The sequence below is a fragment of the Oncorhynchus nerka genome, linkage group LG12, assembly GCF_034236695.1.
Source record: "Oncorhynchus nerka isolate Pitt River linkage group LG12, Oner_Uvic_2.0, whole genome shotgun sequence".
Taxonomy (NCBI): domain Eukaryota; kingdom Metazoa; phylum Chordata; class Actinopteri; order Salmoniformes; family Salmonidae; genus Oncorhynchus; species Oncorhynchus nerka.
The window spans coordinates 390,001-411,388 of NC_088407.1; the positions used below are offsets into that span (position 1 = coordinate 390,001).

The 21,388-nt window shown below is 43.8% G+C and overlaps 1 protein-coding gene across 4 annotated transcripts in view; it reads right to left on the reverse strand.

Moving 5' to 3' along the window:
• The window catches only part of plod3 (procollagen-lysine, 2-oxoglutarate 5-dioxygenase 3), a 120,071-nt gene that overhangs the window by 4,232 nt on the left and 94,451 nt on the right, over positions 1–21,388 (reverse strand). For all 4 annotated transcript variants that reach the window (XM_065025104.1, XM_065025103.1, XM_065025102.1 and 1 more), the window contains one exon: positions 18,586–18,711. In XM_065025104.1, coding sequence (XP_064881176.1) covers positions 18,586–18,711 — 126 coding nt within the window. The remainder of the gene's footprint in view (positions 1–18,585; positions 18,712–21,388) is intronic.

Consider the following 21,388-nt stretch of genomic DNA (forward strand, 5'->3'; position numbering starts at 1 on the left):
TCTACATGGATTGGCTGTCTACTACTAATGACAGGGCTGTATCTACATGTTGGATTGGCTGTCTACTACTAATGACAGGGCTGTATCTACATGGATTGGCTGTCTACTACTAATGACAGGGCTGTATCTACATGGATTGGCTGTCTACTACTAATGACAGGGCTGTATCTACATGGATTGGCTGTCTACTACTAATGACAGGGCTGTATCTACATGTTGGATTGGCTGTCTACTACTAATGACAGGGCTGTATCTACATGGATTGGCTGTCTACTACTAATGACAGGGCTGTATCTACATGGATTGGCTGTCTACTACTAATGACAGGGCTGTATCTACATGGATTGGCTGTCTACTACTAATGACAGGGCTGTATCTACATGGATTGGCTGTCTACTACTAATGACAGGGCTGTATCTACATGGATTGGCTGTCTACTACTAATGACAGGGCTGTATCTACATGGATTGGCTGTCTACTACTAATGACAGGGCTGTATCTACATGGATTGGCTGTCTACTACTAATGACAGGGCTGTATCTACATGGATTGGCTGTCTACTACTAATGACAGGGCTGTATCTACATGGATTGGCTGTCTACTACTAATGACAGGGCTGTATCTACATGGATTGGCTGTCTACTACTAATGACACGGCTGTATCTACATGGATTGGCTGTCTACTACTAATGACAGGGCTGTATCTACATGTTGGATTGGCTGTCTACTACTAATGACAGGGCTGTATCTACATGGATTGGCTGTCTACTACTAATGACAGGGCTGTATCTACATGGATTGGCTGTCTACTACTAATGACAGGGCTGTATCTACATGTTGGATTGGCTGTCTACTACTAATGACAGGGCTGTATCTACATGTTGGATTGGCTGTCTACTACTAATGACAGGGCTGTATCTACATGGATTGGCTGTCTACTACTAATGACAGGGCTGTATCTACATGTTGGATTGGCTGTCTACTACTAATGACAGGGCTGTATCTACATGGATTGGCTGTCTACTACTAATGACAGGGCTGTATCTACATGGATTGGCTGTCTACTACTAATGACAGGGCTGTATCTACATGGATTGGCTGTCTACTACTAATGACAGGGCTGTATCTACATGTTGGATTGGCTGTCTACTACTAATGACAGGGCTGTATCTACATGTTGGATTGGCTGTCTACTACTAATGACAGGGCTGTATCTACATGTTGGATTGGCTGTCTACTACTAATGACAGGGCTGTATCTACATGTTGGCTGTCTACTACTAATGACAGGGCTAGTATCTCTGCCTCACACACGATTGGCTGTCTACTACTAATGACAGGGCTGTATCTACATGGATTGGCTGTCTACTACTAATGACAGGGCTGTATCTATGTTGGATTGGCTGTAATGACAGGGCTGTATCTACATGTTGGATTGGCTGTCTACTACTAATGACAGGGCTGTATCTACATGTTGGATTGGCTGTCTACTACTAATGACAGGGCTGTATCTACATGGATTGGCTGTCTACTACTAATGACAGGGCTGTATCTACATGGATTGGCTGTCTACTACTAATGACAGGGCTGTATCTACATGGATTGGCTGTCTACTACTAATGACAGGGCTGTATCTACATGGATTGGCTGTCTACTACTAATGACAGGGCTGTATCTACATGTTGGATTGGCTGTCTACTACTAATGACAGGGCTGTATCTACATGTTGGATTGGCTGTCTACTACTAATGACAGGGCTGTATCTACATGGATTGGCTGTCTACTACTAATGACAGGGCTGTATCTACATGTTGGATTGGCTGTCTACTACTAATGACAGGGCTGTATCTACATGGATTGGCTGTCTACTACTAATGACAGGGCTGTATCTACATGGATTGGCTGTCTACTACTAATGACAGGGCTGTATCTACATGTTGGATTGGCTGTCTACTACTAATGACAGGGCTGTATCTACATGGATTGGCTGTCTACTACTAATGACAGGGCTGTATCTACATGTTGGATTGGCTGTCTACTACTAATGACAGGGCTGTATCTACATGGATTGGCTGTCTACTACTAATGACAGGGCTGTATCTACATGGATTGGCTGTCTACTACTAATGACAGGGCTGTATCTACATGGATTGGCTGTCTACTACTAATGACAGGGCTGTATCTACATGGATTGGCTGTCTACTACTAATGACAGGGCTGTATCTACATGGATTGGCTGTCTACTACTAATGACAGGGCTGTATCTACATGTTGGATTGGCTGTCTACTACTAATGACAGGGCTGTATCTACATGGATTGGCTGTCTACTACTAATGACAGGGCTGTATCTACATGGATTGGCTGTCTACTACTAATGACAGGGCTGTATCTACATGCTGTATTGGCTGTCTACTACTAATGACAGGGCTGTATCTACATGGATTGGCTGTCTACTACTAATGACAGGGCTGTATCTACATGGATTGGCTGTCTACTACTAATGACAGGGCTGTATCTACATGTTGGATTGGCTGTCTACTACTAATGACAGGGCTGTATCTACATGGATTGGCTGTCTACTACTAATGACAGGGCTGTATCTACATGGATTGGATTGGCCGTCTACTACTAATGACAGGGCTGTATCTACATGGATTGGCTGTCTACTACTAATGACAGGGCTGTATCTACATGGATTGGCTGTCTACTACTAATGACAGGGCTGTATCTACATGGATTGGCTGTCTACTACTAATGACAGGGCTGTATCTACATGGATTGGCTGTCTACTACTAATGACAGGGCTGTATCTACATGTTGGATTGGCTGTCTACTACTAATGACAGGGCTGTATCTACATGGATTGGCTGTCTACTACTAATGACAGGGCTGTATCTACATGTTGGATTGGCTGTCTGACTATCTACATGGATTGGCTGTCTACTACTAATGACAGGGCTGTATCTACATGGATTGGCTGTCTACTACTAATGACAGGGCTGTATCTACATGGATTGGCTGTCTACTACTAATGACAGGGCTGTATCTACATGGATTGGCTGTCTACTACTAATGACAGGGCTGTATCTACATGGATTGGCTGTCTACTACTAATGACAGGGCTGTATCTACATGGATTGGCTGTCTACTACTAATGACAGGGCTGTATCTACATGTTGGATTGGCTGTCTACTACTAATGACAGGGCTGTATCTACATGGATTGGCTGTCTACTACTAATGACAGGGCTGTATCTACATGTTGGATTGGCTGTCTACTACTAATGACAGGGCTGTATCTACATGGATTGGCTGTCTACTACTAATGACAGGGCTGTATCTACATGGATTGGCTGTCTACTACTAATGACAGGGCTGTATCTACATGGATTGGCTGTCTACTACTAATGACAGGGCTGTATCTACATGGATTGGCTGTCTACTACTAATGACAGGGCTGTATCTACATGGATTGGCTGTCTACTACTAATGACAGGGCTGTATCTACATGGATTGGCTGTCTACTACTAATGACAGGGCTGTATCTACATGGATTGGCTGTCTACTACTGAATGACAGGGCTGTCTACTACTAATCTACATGGATTGGCTGTCTACTACTAATGACAGGGCTGTATCTACATGGATTGGCTGTCTACTACTAATGACAGGGCTGTATCTACATGGATTGGCTGTCTACTACTAATGACAGGGCTGTATCTACATGGATTGGCTGTCTACTACTAATGACAGGGCTGTATCTACATGGATTGGCTGTCTACTACTAATGACAGGGCTGTATCTACATGGATTGGCTGTCTACTACTAATGACAGGGCTGTATCTACATGGATTGGCTGTCTACTACTAATGACAGGGCTGTATCTACATGGATTGGCTGTCTACTACTAATGACAGGGCTGTATCTACATGGATTGGCTGTCTACTACTAATGACAGGGCTGTATCTACATGGATTGGCTGTCTACTACTAATGACAGGGCTGTATCTACATGGATTGGCTGTCTACTACTAATGACAGGGCTGTATCTACATGGATTGGCTGTCTACTACTAATGACAGGGCTGTATCTACATGGATTGGCTGTCTACTACTAATGACAGGGCTGTATCTATATGGATTGGCTGTCTACTACTAATGACAGGGCTGTATCTACATGGATTGGCTGTCTACTACTAATGACAGGGCTGTATCTACATGGATTGGCTGTCTACTACTAATGACAGGGCTGTATCTACATGGATTGGCTGTCTACTACTAATGACAGGGCTGTATCTACATGTTGGATTGGCTGTCTACTACTAATGACAGGGCTGTATCTACATGGATTGGCTGTCTACTACTAATGACAGGGCTGTATCTACATGGATTGGCTGTCTACTACTAATGACAGGGCTGTATCTACATGGATTGGCTGTCTACTACTAATGACAGGGCTGTATCTACATGTTGGATTGGCTGTCTACTACTAATGACAGGGCTGTATCTACATGTTGGATTGGCTGTCTACTACTAATGACAGGGCTGTATCTACATGATTGGCTGATAATGGCTGTATCTACATGGATTGGCTGTCTACTACTAATGACAGGGCTGTATCTACATGGATTGGCTGTCTACTACTAATGACAGGGCTGTATCTACATGGATTGGCTGTCTACTACTAATGACAGGGCTGTATCTACATGGATTGGCTGTCTACTACTAATGACAGGGCTGTATCTACATGGATTGGCTGTCTACTACTAATGACAGGGCTGTATCTACATGTTGGATTGGCTGTCTACTACTAATGACAGGGCTGTATCTACATGGATTGGCTGTCTACTACTAATGACAGGGCTGTATCTACATGTTGGATTGGCTGTCTACTACTAATGACAGGGCTGTATCTACATGGATTGGCTGTCTACTACTAATGACAGGGCTGTATCTACATGGATTGGCTGTCTACTACTAATGACAGGGCTGTATCTACATGTTGGATTGGCTGTCTTCTACTAATGACAGGGCTGTATCTACATGGATTGGCTGTCTACTACTAATGACAGGGCTGTATCTACATGGATTGGCTGTCTACTACTAATGACAGGGCTGACATGGATTGGCTGTATCTAGGGCATGGATTGGCTGTCTACTACTAATGACAGGGCTGTATCTACATGGATTGGCTGTCTACTACTAATGACAGGGCTGTATCTACATGGATTGGCTGTCTACTACTAATGACAGGGCTGTATCTACATGGATTGGCTGTCTACTACTAATGACAGGGCTGTATCTACATGGATTGGCTGTCTACTACTAATGACAGGGCTGTATCTACATGGATTGGCTGTCTACTACTAATGACAGGGCTGTATCTACATGGATTGGCTGTCTACTACTAATGACAGGGCTGTATCTACATGGATTGGCTGTCTACTACTAATGACAGGGCTGTATCTACATGGCTACTACTAATGACAGGGCTGTATCTACATGTTGGATTGGCTGTCTACTACTAATGACAGGGCTGTATCTACATGGATTGGCTGTCTACTACTAATGACAGGGCTGTATCTACATGGATTGGCTGTCTACTACTAATGACAGGGCTGTATCTACATGGATTGGCTGTCTACTACTAATGACAGGGCTGTATCTACATGTTGGATTGGCTGTCTACTACTAATGACAGGGCTGTATCTACATGGATTGGCTGTCTACTACTAATGACAGGGCTGTATCTACATGGATTGGCTGTCTACTACTAATGACAGGGCTGTATCTACATGTTGGATTGGCTGTCTACTACTAATGACAGGGCTGTATCTACATGGATTGGCTGTCTACTACTAATGACAGGGCTGTATCTACATGTTGGATTGGCTGTCTACTACTAATGACAGGGCTGTATCTACATGTTGGATTGGCTGTCTACTACTAATGACAGGGCTGTATCTACATGGATTGGCTGTCTACTACTAATGACAGGGCTGTATCTACATGGATTGGCTGTCTACTACTAATGACAGGGCTGTATCTACATGTTGGATTGGCTGTCTACTACTAATGACAGGGCTGTATCTACATGGATTGGATTGTCTGTCTACTAATGACAGGGCTGTATCTACATGGATTGGCTGTCTACTACTAATGACAGGGCTGTATCTACATGGATTGGCTGTCTACTACTAATGACAGGGCTGTATCTACATGGATTGGCTGTCTACTACTAATGACAGGGCTGTATCTACATGGATTGGCTGTCTACTACTAATGACAGGGCTGTATCTACATGGATTGGCTGTCTACTACTAATGACAGGGCTGTATCTACATGGATTGGCTGTCTACTACTAATGACAGGGCTGTATCTAATGACAGGGCTGTATCTACATGGATTGGCTGTCTACTACTAATGACAGGGCTGTATCTACATGGATTGGCTGTCTACTACTAATGACATCAGGGCTGTATCTACATGGATTGGCTGTCTACTACTAATGACAGGGCTGTATCTACATGGATTGGCTGTCTACTACTAATGACAGGGCTGTATCTACATGGATTGGCTGTCTACTACTAATGACAGGGCTGTATCTACATGGATTGGATTGGCTGTATCTACTACTAATGACAGGGCTGTATCTACATGGATTGGCTGTCTACTACTAATGACAGGGCTGTATCTACATGTTGGATTGGCTGTCTACTACTAATGAAGGGCTGACAGGGCTGTATCTACATGTATCTACATGGATTGGCTGTCTACTACTAATGACAGGGCTGTATCTACATGGATTGGCTGTCTACTACTAATGACAGGGCTGTATCTACATGGATTGGCTGTCTACTACTAATGACAGGGCTGTATCTACATGGATTGGCTGTCTACTACTAATGACAGGGCTGTATCTACATGGATTGGCTGTCTACTACTAATGACAGGGCTGTATCTACATGGATTGGCTGTCTACTACTAATGACAGGGCTGTATCTACATGGATTGGCTGTCTACTACTAATGACAGGGCTGTATCTACATGGATTGGCTGTCTACTACTAATGACAGGGTATCTGTATCTACATGTTGGATTGGCTGTCTACTACTAATGACAGGGCTGTATCTACATGGATTGGCTGTCTACTACTAATGACAGGGCTGTATCTACATGGATTGGCTGTCTACTACTAATGACAGGGCTGTATCTACATGTTGGATTGGCCGTCTTCTACTAATGACAGGGCTGTATCTACATGGATTGGCTGTCTACTACTAATGACAGGGCTGTATCTACATGGATTGGCTGTCTACTACTAATGACAGGGCTGTATCTACATGGATTGGCTGTCTACTACTAATGACAGGGCTGTATCTACATGGATTGGCTGTCTACTACTAATGACAGGGCTGTATCTACATGGATTGGCTGTCTACTACTAATGACAGGGCTGTATCTACATGTTGGATTGGCTGTCTACTACTAATGACAGGGCTGTATCTACATGTTGGATTGGCTGTCTACTACTAATGACAGGGCTGTATCTACATGGATTGGCTGTCTACTACTAATGACAGGGCTGTATCTACATGGATTGGCTGTCTACTACTAATGACAGGGCTGTATCTACATGTTGGATTGGCTGTCTACTACTAATGACAGGGCTGTATCTACATGGATTGGCTGTCTACTACTAATGACAGGGCTGTATCTACATGGATTGGCTGTCTACTACTAATGACAGGGCTGTATCTACATGTTGGATTGGCTGTCTACTACTAATGACAGGGCTGTATCTACATGTTGGATTGGCTGTCTACTACTAATGACAGGGCTGTATCTACATGGATTGGCTGTCTACTACTAATGACAGGGCTGTATCTACATGTTGGATTGGCTGTCTACTACTAATGACAGGGCTGTATCTACATGGATTGGCTGTCTACTACTAATGACAGGGCTGTATCTACATGGATTGGCTGTCTACTACTAATGACAGGGCTGTATCTACATGGATTGGCTGTCTACTACTAATGACAGGGCTGTATCTACATGGATTGGCTGTCTACTACTAATGACAGGGCTGTATCTACATGTTGGATTGGCCGTCTTCTACTAATGACAGGGCTGTATCTACATGGATTGGCTGTCTACTACTAATGACAGGGCTGTATCTACATGGATTGGCTGTCTACTACTAATGACAGGGCTGTATCTACATGGATTGGCTGTCTACTACTAATGACAGGGCTGTATCTACATGGATTGGCTGTCTACTACTAATGACAGGGCTGTATCTACATGTTGGATTGGCTGTCTACTACTAATGACAGGGCTGTATCTACATGGATTGGCTGTCTACTACTAATGACACGGCTGTATCTACATGGATTGGCTGTCTACTACTAATGACAGGGCTGTATCTACATGTTGGATTGGCTGTCTACTACTAATGACAGGGCTGTATCTACATGGATTGGCTGTCTACTACTAATGACAGGGCTGTATCTACATGGATTGGCTGTCTACTACTAATGACAGGGCTGTATCTACATGGATTGGCTGTCTACTACTAATGACAGGGCTGTATCTACATGGATTGGCTGTCTACTACTAATGACAGGGCTGTATCTACATGGATTGGCTGTCTACTACTAATGACAGGGCTGTATCTACATGGATTGGCTGTCTACTACTAATGACAGGGCTGTATCTATATGGATTGGCTGTCTACTACTAATGACAGGGCTGTATCTACATGGATTGGCTGTCTACTACTAATGACAGGGCTGTATCTACATGGATTGGCTGTCTACTACTAATGACAGGGCTGTATCTACATGTTGGATTGGCTGTCTACTACTAATGACAGGGCTGTATCTACATGGATTGGCTGTCTACTACTAATGACACGGCTGTATCTACATGGATTGGCTGTCTACTACTAATGACAGGGCTGTATCTACATGTTGGATTGGCTGTCTACTACTAATGACAGGGCTGTATCTACATGGATTGGCTGTCTACTACTAATGACAGGGCTGTATCTACATGGATTGGCTGTCTACTACTAATGACAGGGCTGTATCTACATGGATTGGCTGTCTACTACTAATGACAGGGCTGTATCTACATGGATTGGCTGTCTACTACTAATGACAGGGCTGTATCTACATGGATTGGCTGTCTACTACTAATGACAGGGCTGTATCTACATGTTGGATTGGCTGTCTACTACTAATGACAGGGCTGTATCTACATGGATTGGCTGTCTACTACTAATGACAGGGCTGTATCTACATGGATTGGCTGTCTACTACTAATGACAGGGCTGTATCTACATGGATTGGCTGTCTACTACTAATGACAGGGCTGTATCTACATGGATTGGCTGTCTACTACTAATGACAGGGCTGTATCTATATGGATTGGCTGTCTACTACTAATGACAGGGCTGTATCTACATGGATTGGCTGTCTACTACTAATGACAGGGCTGTATCTACATGGATTGGCTGTCTACTACTAATGACAGGGCTGTATCTACATGTTGGATTGGCTGTCTACTACTAATGACAGGGCTGTATCTACATGGATTGGCTGTCTACTACTAATGACAGGGCTGTATCTACATGGATTGGCTGTCTACTACTAATGACAGGGCTGTATCTACATGGATTGGCTGTCTACTACTAATGACAGGGCTGTATATACATGGATTGGCTGTCTACTACTAATGACAGGGCTGTATCTACATGGATTGGCTGTCTACTACTAATGACAGGGCTGTATCTACATGTTGGATTGGCCGTCTTCTACTAATGACAGGGCTGTATCTACATGGATTGGCTGTCTACTACTAATGACAGGGCTGTATCTACATGGATTGGCTGTCTACTACTAATGACAGGGCTGTATCTACATGGATTGGCTGTCTACTACTAATGACAGGGCTGTATCTACATGTTGGATTGGCTGTCTACTACTAATGACAGGGCTGTATCTACATGGATTGGCTGTCTACTACTAATGACAGGGCTGTATCTACATGTTGGATTGGCTGTCTACTACTAATGACAGGGCTGTATCTACATGGATTGGCTGTCTACTACTAATGACAGGGCTGTATCTACATGGATTGGCTGTCTACTACTAATGACAGGGCTGTATCTACATGGATTGGCTGTCTACTACTAATGACAGGGCTGTATCTACATGGATTGGCTGTCTACTACTAATGACAGGGCTGTATCTACATGGATTGGCTGTCTGCTACTAATGACAGGGCTGTATCTACATGGATTGGCTGTCTACTACTAATGACAGGGCTGTATCTACATGGATTGGCTGTCTACTACTAATGACAGGGCTGTATCTACATGGATTGGCTGTCTACTACTAATGACAGGGCTGTATCTACATGTTGGATTGGCTGTCTACTACTAATGACAGGGCTGTATCTACATGGATTGGCTGTCTACTACTAATGACAGGGCTGTATCTACATGTTGGATTGGCTGTCTACTACTAATGACAGGGCTGTATCTACATGTTGGATTGGCTGTCTACTACTAATGACAGGGCTGTATCTACATGTTGGATTGGCTGTCTACTACTAATGACAGGGCTGTATCTACATGGATTGGCTGTCTACTACTAATGACAGGGCTGTATCTACATGTTGGATTGGCTGTCTACTACTAATGACAGGGCTGTATCTACATGGATTGGCTGTCTACTACTAATGACAGGGCTGTATCTACATGTTGGATTGGCTGTCTACTACTAATGACAGGGCTGTATCTACATGGATTGGCTGTCTACTACTAATGACAGGGCTGTATCTACATGGATTGGCTGTCTACTACTAATGACAGGGCTGTATCTACATGGATTGGCTGTCTACTACTAATGACAGGGCTGTATCTACATGTTGGATTGGCCGTCTTCTACTAATGACAGGGCTGTATCTACATGGATTGGCTGTCTACTACTAATGACAGGGCTGTATCTACATGGATTGGCTGTCTACTACTAATGACAGGGCTGTATCTACATGTTGGATTGGCTGTCTACTACTAATGACAGGGCTGTATCTACATGGATTGGCTGTCTGCTACTAATGACAGGGCTGTATCTACATGGATTGGCTGTCTACTACTAATGACAGGGCTGTATCTACATGGATTGGCTGTCTACTACTAATGACAGGGCTGTATCTACATGGATTGGCTGTCTACTACTAATGACAGGGCTGTATCTACATGGATTGGCTGTCTACTACTAATGACAGGGCTGTATCTACATGTTGGATTGGCTGTCTACTACTAATGACAGGGCTGTATCTACATGGATTGGCTGTCTACTACTAATGACACGGCTGTATCTACATGGATTGGCTGTCTACTACTAATGACAGGGCTGTATCTACATGTTGGATTGGCTGTCTACTACTAATGACAGGGCTGTATCTACATGGATTGGCTGTCTACTACTAATGACAGGGCTGTATCTACATGTTGGATTGGCTGTCTACTACTTATGACAGGGCTGTATCTACATGGATTGGCTGTCTACTACTAATGACAGGGCTGTATCTACATGGATTGGCTGTCTACTACTAATGACAGGGCTGTATCTACATGGATTGGCTGTCTACTACTAATGACAGGGCTGTATCTACATGTTGGATTGGCTGTCTACTACTAATGACAGGGCTGTATCTACATGGATTGGCTGTCTACTACTAATGACAGGGCTGTATCTACATGGATTGGCTGTCTACTACTAATGACAGGGCTGTATCTACATGGATTGGCTGTCTACTACTAATGACAGGGCTGTATCTACATGGATTGGCTGTCTACTACTAATGACAGGGCTGTATCTACATGTTGGATTGGCTGTCTACTACTAATGACAGGGCTGTATCTACATGGATTGGCTGTCTACTACTAATGACAGGGCTGTATCTACATGGATTGGCTGTCTACTACTAATGACAGGGCTGTATCTACATGTTGGATTGGCTGTCTACTACTAATGACAGGGCTGTATCTACATGGATTGGCTGTCTACTACTAATGACAGGGCTGTATCTACATGGATTGGCTGTCTACTACTAATGACAGGGCTGTATCTACATGTTGGATTGGCTGTCTACTACTAATGACAGGGCTGTATCTACATGGATTGGCTGTCTACTACTAATGACAGGGCTGTATCTACATGGATTGGCTGTCTACTACTAATGACAGGGCTGCATCTACATGTTGGATTGGCTGTCTACTACTAATGACAGGGCTGTATCTACATGGATTGGCTGTCTACTACTAATGACAGGGCTGTATCTACATGGATTGGCTGTCTACTACTAATGACAGGGCTGTATCTACATGGATTGGCTGTCTACTACTAATGACAGGGCTGTATCTACATGGATTGGCTGTCTACTACTAATGACAGGGCTGTATCTACATGGATTGGCTGTCTACTACTAATGACAGGGCTGTATCTACATGGATTGGCTGTCTACTACTAATGACAGGGCTGTATCTACATGTTGGATTGGCTGTCTACTACTAATGACAGGGCTGTATCTACATGGATTGGCTGTCTACTACTAATGACAGGGCTGTATCTACATGGATTGGCTGTCTACTACTAATGACAGGGCTGTATCTACATGGATTGGCTGTCTACTACTAATGACAGGGCTGTATCTACATGGATTGGCTGTCTACTACTAATGACAGGGCTGTATCTACATGTTGGATTGGCTGTCTACTACTAATGACAGGGCTGTATCTACATGGATTGGCTGTCTACTACTAATGACAGGGCTGTATCTACATGTTGGATTGGCTGTCTACTACTAATGACAGGGCTGTATCTACATGGATTGGCTGTCTACTACTAATGACAGGGCTGTATCTACATGGATTGGCTGTCTACTACTAATGACAGGGCTGTATCTACATGGATTGGCTGTCTACTACTAATGACAGGGCTGTATCTACATGTTGGATTGGCTGTCTACTACTAATGACAGGGCTGTATCTACATGTTGGATTGGCTGTCTACTACTAATGACAGGGCTGTATCTACATGGATTGGCTGTCTACTACTAATGACAGGGCTGTATCTACATGGATTGGCTGTCTACTACTAATGACAGGGCTGTATCTACATGGATTGGCTGTCTTCTACTAATGAGAGGGCTGTATCTACATATCTAGACCTGCATGTTAAAGATATAATGAATAACAAACACAATGTCCTATCCAATCTATCTGATAGAAATGTATTGTGTAGATCAAATATGACTTTCTAAACCTTCTGTAAATGTCTCCTGAATGTCTGTTGCCCCAAGTGTCAAACCAATTAACCAATGATATTTTGTACAGAGAAGTATAAATAAATAAGACTCTTTAAAACGTGCCATTCATTTTACGATACCGGTCATTCAAAACCATTTGCACACAGCAAGTTAGATGCTTTAGTAAAAACAACTTTGTCCATCTGAGGGTTCAAACACACACTAGACCATCTTTAAAGGGATAGATCACTCAGAATGCACACTAACAGGATGTTCCACCTGGCTGTTATTCATTCAAGAAGGCAGTTTTGGGATACTTTGTTTCAGTAGATACTTAATAGCCATGTGTTGCTACTGTTCCAGAGTAATACCCTTTAACATTAACTTCATTGGGATAGGGGACAGCATTTTCACTTTTGGATGAAAAGCATGCCCAGAGTAAACTGCCTGCTACTCAGTCCCAGATACTAATATATGCATATTATAAGTAGTATTGGATAGAAAACACTCTGAAGTTTCTAAAACTGTTTGAATGATGTCTGTGAGTATAACAGAACTCATATGGCAGGCAAAAACCTGAAAAAGAATCCAACCAGGAAGTGGGAAATCTGATGTTGGTCGTTTTTCAACTCAGCCCCAATTGAAGATATAGTGGGATATTGGTCATCTTGCACTTCCCAAGGCTTCCACTAGATGTCAACAGTCTTTAGAAAGTTGTTTCAGGCTTCTACTGTGAAGGAGGGGCTGAATGAGAGGGGAATTAGTCAGATGTCTGGCAGAGAGCCACGGGCTTGTGACGCGTGGTCATGTGAGAGGGACAACGCATTCCATTGCTTTTCTACAGAAAGGAATTTTCCGGTTGGGACATTATTGAAGATTTATGTTAAAAACATTCAAAAGATTGATTCTATACTTCATTTGATGTTTCTACGACCAGTAATATAACCTTTTGGAATTTTCGTCCGACCTTTCCACTGGACGTTACCAAACGCCCAAACAAAACGAGGTATAAATGATGAACTTTATCGAACAAAACAAACATTTATTGTGGAACTGGGATTCCTGGGAGTGCATTCTGATGAAGATCATCAAAGGTAAGTGAATATTTATAATGCTATTTCTGACAAATGTTGACTCCACAACATGGCGGATATTTCTTTGGCTGGTTTGGGCTCTGAGAGCCGTACTCAGATTATTACATGGTATGCTTTTTCCGTAAAGTTTATTTGAAATCAGACACAGCAGTTGCATTAAGGAGAAGTTTATCTAAAGTTCCATGTATAACAGTTGTATATTTTATCAATGTGTTTTATGAGTATTTCTGTAAACTGATGTGGCTCTCTGCAAAATCACCGCATGTTCTAGAACTACTGAACATAACATGCCAATGTAAAATGAGATTTTTGGATATTAATATGCACTTTATCGAACAAAACATACATGTATTGTGTAACATGAAGTCTTATGAGTGTCATCTGATGAAGATCATCAAAGGTTAGTGATTAATTTTATCTCTATTTGTGCTTTTTGTGACTCCTCTCTTTGGCTAGAAAAATGGCTGTGTTTTTCTGTGACTTGGTGGTGACCTAACATAATTGTTTGTGGAGCTTTCACTGTAAAGCATTTTTTAAATCAGACACTGTGGCTGGATTAACGAGAATTTCATCTTTAAAATGGTGCTTAATACTTGTATGTTTGACAAATTTGATTTATGAGATTCCTGTTTGAATTTGACGCCCTGCAATTTCACTGGCTGGAACTAGCGGAACCCCGTTCCCAGACAGGTTAACCTGTTCCTGAGTAATCCACTAACATTAACCTGTCCCTGAGTAATCCACTAACATTAACCTGTCCCTGAGTAATCCACTAACATTAACCTGTCCCTGAGTAATCCACTAACATTAACCTGTTCCTGAGTAATCCACTTTAACCTGTCCCTGAGTAATCCACTAACATTAACCTGTTCCTGAGTAATCCACTAACATTAACCTGTTCCTGAGTAATCCACTAACATTAACCTGTTCCTGAGTAATCCACTAACATTAACCTGTTCCTGAGTAATCCACATTAACCTGTCCCTGAGTAATCCACTAACATTAACCTGTTCCTGAGTAATCCACTTTAACATTAACCTGTCCCTGAGTAATCCACTTTAACCTGTTCCTGAGTAATCCACATTAACCTGTCCCTGAGTAATCCACTAACATTAACCTGTTCCTGAGTAATCCACTAACATTAACCTGTCCCTGAGTAATCCACTTTAACCTGTTCCTGAGTAATCCACTAACATTAACCTGTTCCTGAGTAATCCACTTTAACCTGTTCCTGAGTAATCCACTTTAACATGAACCTGTTCCTGAGTAATCCACTAACATTAACCTGTTCCTGAGTAATCCACTTTAACCTGTCCCTGAGTAATCCACTAACATTAACCTGTCCCTGAGTAATCCACTAACATTAACCTGTCCCTGAGTAATCCACTAACATTAACCTGTCCCTGAGTAATCCACTAACATTAACCTGTTCCTGAGTAATCCACTTTAACATGAACCTGTTCCTGAGTAATCCACTAACATTAACCTGTCCCTGAGTAATCCACTAACATTAACCTGTTCCTGAGTAATCCACTTTAACATTAACCTGTCCCTGAGTAATCCACTAACATTAACCTGTCCCTGAGTAATCCACTAACATGAACCTGTCCCTGAGTAATCCACTAACATTAACCTGTCCCTGAGTAATCCACTAACATTAACCTGTTCCTGAGTAATCCACTAACATTAACCTGTCCCTGAGTAATCCACTAACATTAACCTGTTCCTGAGTAATCCACTAACATTAACCTGTTCCTGAGTAATCCACTTTAACCTGTCCCTGAGTAATCCACTAACATTAACCTGTTCCTGAGTAATCCACTAACATTAACCTGTTCCTGAGTAATCCACTAACATTAACCTGTTCCTGAGTAATCCACTAACATTAACCTGTTCCTGAGTAATCCACTTTAACCTGTTCCTGAGTAACCCACTAACATTAACCTGTTCCTGAGTAATCCACTAACATTAACCTGTTCCTGAGTAATCCACTTTAACCTGTTCCTGAGTAATCCACTAACATTAACCTGTTCCTGAGTAAACCACTTTAACCTGTTCCTGAGTAATCCACTTTAACCTGTTCCTGAGTAATCCACTTTAACCTGTTCCTGAGTAAACCACATTAACCTGTTCCTGAGTAATCCATTTAAACCTGTTCCTGAGTAATCCACTTTAACCTGTTCCTGAGTAATCCACTTTAACCTGTTCCTGAGTAAACCACATTAACCTGTTCCTGAGTAATCCACTTTAACATTAACCTGTCCCTGAGTAATCCACTTTAACCTGTCCCTGAGTAATCCACTAACATTAACCTGTCCCTGAGTAATCCACTTTAACATTAACCTGTCCCTGAGTAATCCACTTTAACCTGTTCCTGAGTAATCCACTAACATTAACCTGTTCCTGAGTAATCCACTTTAACCTGTCCCTGAGTAATCCACTAACATTAACCTGTCCCTGAGTAATCCACTAACATTAACCTGTTCCTGAGTAATCCACTTTAACCTGTCCCTGAGTAATCCACTTTAACCTGTTCCTGAGTAATCCACTAACATTAACCTGTTCCTGAGTAATCCACTAACATTAACCTGTCCCTGAGTAATCCACTAACATTAACCTGTTCCTGAGTAATCCACTAACATTAACCTGTTCCTGAGTAATCCACTTTAACCTGTCCCTGAGTAATCCACTAACATTAACCTGTCCCTGAGTAATCCACTAACATTAACCTGTTCCTGAGTAATCCACTTTAACCTGTCCCTGAGTAATCCACTTTAACATTAACCTGTTCCTGAGTAATCCACTTTAACCTGTCCCTGAGTAATCCACTAACATTAACCTGTCCCTGAGTAATCCACTAACATTAACCTGTTCCTGAGTAATCCACTTTAACCTGTCCCTGAGTAATCCACTAACATTAACCTGTCCCTGAGTAATCCACTAACATTAACCTGTCCCTGAGTAATCCACTAACATTAACCTGTCCCTGAGTAATCCACTAACATTAACCTGTCCCTGAGTAATCCACTTTAACATTAACCTGTTCCTGAGTAATCCACTTTAACCTGTCCCTGAGTAATCCACTAACATTAACCTGTCCCTGAGTAATCCACTAACATTAACCTGTCCCTGAGTAATCCACTAACATTAACCTGTTCCTGAGTAATCCACTAACATTAACCTGTCCCTGAGTAATCCACTAACATTAACCTGTTCCTGAGTAATCCACTAACATTAACCTGTCCCTGAGTAATCCACTTAAACCTGTTCCTGAGTAATCCACTAACATTAACCTGTTCCTGAGTAATCCACTTTAACATTAACCTGTTCCTGAGTAATCCACTTTAACATTAACCTGTTCCTGAGTAATCCACTTTAACCTGTTCCTGAGTAATCCACTAACATTAACCTGTTCCTGAGTAATCCACTTTAACATTAACCTGTTCCTGAGTAATCCACTTTAACCTGTTCCTGAGTAATCCACTTTAACCTGTTCCTGAGTAATCCACTTTAACCTGTTCCTGAGTAATCCACTTTAACCTGTTCCTGAGTAATCCACTTTAACCTGTTCCTGAGTAATCCACTTTAACCTGTTCCTGAGTAAACCACTTTAACCTGTTCCTGAGTAATCCACTTTAACCTGTTCCTGAGTAATCCACTTTAACCTGTTCCTGAGTAATCCACTTTAACCTGTTCCTGAGTAATCCACTTTAACCTGTTCCTGAGTAATCCACTAACATTAACCTGTCCCTGAGTAATATACTTTTATTAGTATGCTGTTACATAATACTTTGGTAATTGCATCGTAATAACTACATAATTATGCCATGAAGACATTTCCAAAGTCCTATGTATCAACTATGTTGCTATGGTAATAGCTGTTCTTAATGGGTTGTTTACTCAGTGTATATCTGGACTAATTCAACTGTTGTAGTTTTCTCATCAAATATTTGGCAGCCATCAAATAAATATATATTTGTTTTGAAATAACTTGCATACCTTCAAAATAATTCCAAATATGATTTGTTTCTCTGAGACCTGTATTCGATATCAATAGAAACGAGTTGCCTTTAAGTGTAAACTCTATTAGATTACTTGAGTATTTGAAAAAATGTGGTATTTTCAAATAAACCCCAAACTAAAACAATTCCCAGTCCAGGCCCGGTGTGTACCTGGTAATCCACTCCCTTGCTGTTGAGTGCTACGTTGATGGTGAAGGTGGAGGAGTCGTGATGCGGACGGAGAGACGGCTGTTCATCTGGACGATACCGGACTACAAAATTCATCACCGCCTGGGCCTGGGGGGGGGGGGTGGGGGGTGTTATTCATACAAGAACCTGTACATATATGACAGTCTCGGAGGAAGCTGGTTAAATGTATTTGTGATATTTCAAAATGTTGGTAACCTGTTCGCCCTTGTCATGAACATACTGGTGAAGTCAGCTGCGGTGGAATGCAGAGGCCCGCTGACCAAGTCTGGTGTGCGACAACCTCCTATCAGAGCCTTCATGGACAACCTGACTGTGACAACATCCGTCCCAGGGAGTAGGTGGATTTTGAAGGGGCTGGAGAAGCTTGCCACCTGGGCACGGATGAGTTTCAAGCCAGTGAAGTCTAAAGCTGAAGACTGTGGACAAGTTCCGCACACACAGATCCCATCCGTCGCAGAGAAACCGCTGAAGATGAGGAAGACTGTGGACAAGTTCCGCTTCGCCATCCGAGACACACAGATCCCATCCGTCGCAGAGAAACCGCTGAAGATGAGGAAGACTGTGGACAAGTTCCGCTTCGCCATCCGAGACACACAGATCCCATCCGTCGCAGAGAAACCGCTGAAGATGAGGAAGACTGTGGACAAGTTCCGCTTCGCCATCCGAGACACACAGATCCCATCCGTCGCAGAGAAACCGCTGAAGATGAGGAAGACTGTGGACAAGTTCCGCTTCGCCATCCGAGACACACAGATCCCATCCGTCGCAGAGAAACCGCTGAAGATGAGGAAGACTGTGGACAAGTTCCGCTTCGCCATCCGAGACACACAGATCCCATCCGTCGCAGAGAAACCGCTGAAGATGAGGAAGACTGTGGACAAGTTCCGCTTCGCCATCCGAGACACACAGATCCCATCCGTCGCAGAGAAACCGCTGAAGATGAGGAAGACTGTGGACAAGTTCCGCTTCGCCATCCGAGACACACAGATCCCATCCGTCGCAGAGAAACCGCTGAAGAGTCTGTTTGACAGCAGCCGAGGGATTCATCAAGACAATCAACCAAGAGCTGGTGGTCGGCTGCAGTGGACAAGGCAAGTTCAAGGTCTGGATGACACCAACACTCCCACTGATGGATGACACCAACACTCCCACTGATGGATGACACCAACACTCCCACTGATGGATGACACCAACACTCCCACTGATGGATGACACCAACACTCCCACTGATGGATGACACCAACACTCCCACTGATTCTCTGGATCCTCCTTGTCTACGAGGATCTCTACAGTCCAGAGATAACAGCCACCCTTAGAAAATGGCTGGGAATACCTCAAAGCAGCATCGCCCTGTTCTGTCAGAAGAACAAACTGAAGATACCCATCAGCTGCCTGAACGATGAATTCATGGTAAGCCGTACAAGGGACGTGCGACAATACTGGGAGTCAAGGGACCAGAAAGTCTCCTAGGCCGGGATAGAGGGGAGGACAGGAAGCAAGTGGAGCAGGCTGAGTCACGGTTACGGCACAGCGTGTTGGTGGGCATTACAACGCCACGCTACGGTCCAAGGGAAAAACCGACGGAAGCTGGTACAGGAGGAAGTGTCAGCAGCAGTAGAGGATGGTCGGAATGAGGCAACAAGGAGCCTGGACAAGATGGGAGCAAGCCGGCAGGATGGTCGGAATGAGGCAACAAGGAGCCTGGACAAGATGGGAGCAAGCCGGCAGGATGGTCGGAATGAGGCAACAAGGAGCCTGGACAAGATGGGAGCAAGCCGGCAGGATGGTCGGAATGAGGCAACAAGGAGCCTGGACAAGATGGGAGCAAGCCGGCAGGATGGTCGGAATGAGGCAACAAGGAGCCTGGACAAGATGGGAGCAAGCCGGCAGGATGGTCGGAATGAGGCAACAAGGAGCCTGGACAAGATGGGAGCAAGCCGGCAGGATGGTCGGAATGAGGCAACAAGGAGCCTGGACAAGATGGGAGCAAGCCGGCAGGATGGTCGGAATGAGGCAACAAGGAGCCTGGACAAGATGGGAGCAAGCCGGCAGGATGGTCGGAATGAGGCAACAAGGAGCCTGGACAAGATGGGAGCAAGCCGGCAGGATGGTCGGAATGAGGCAACAAGGAGCCTGGACAAGATGGGAGCAAGCCGGCAGGATGGTCGGAATGAGGCAACAAGGAGCAAGATGGGAGCAAGCCGGCAGGATGGTCGGAATGAGGCAACAAGGAGCCTGGACAAGATGGGAGCAAGCCGGCAGGATGGTCGGAATGAGGCAACAAGGAGCCTGGACAAGATGGGAGCAAGCCGGCAGGATGGTCGGAATGAGGCAACAAGGAGCCTGGACAAGATGGGAGCAAGCGGTGGAGCGTAAGGTCACATGGACCGAGCTTTGGAAAGCCTCAGCGCATACATGTTCTACCAAGCCCATCTAACCCGTTCTGCTGGGGCAAGGTCGATTCACCATCATGCCCTCTGTGCCTGAAGAGAGGAACCCTTGAGCACAGCCCCAGGTGAGAGTCGCTACCGCAGGTGCCACGACCAGGTGACTAAAGCCATTGTGGAAACAGCAAATCAAACGGGCAATCGTCAGAGCCAGGGGACAGGGGACAGACAATACCACCTAGCAGAACCTCCACAAGTCTTCTCACAACAGCTGAAGACTGGGAGCTGAAAGTCAACCTGGGAAAGTAGCACATTGAGGAGGCCAACGAAAGGAAGAGGGCGAAGTAGGAGGAGCCACAGGAGATCAAGGTACGAGT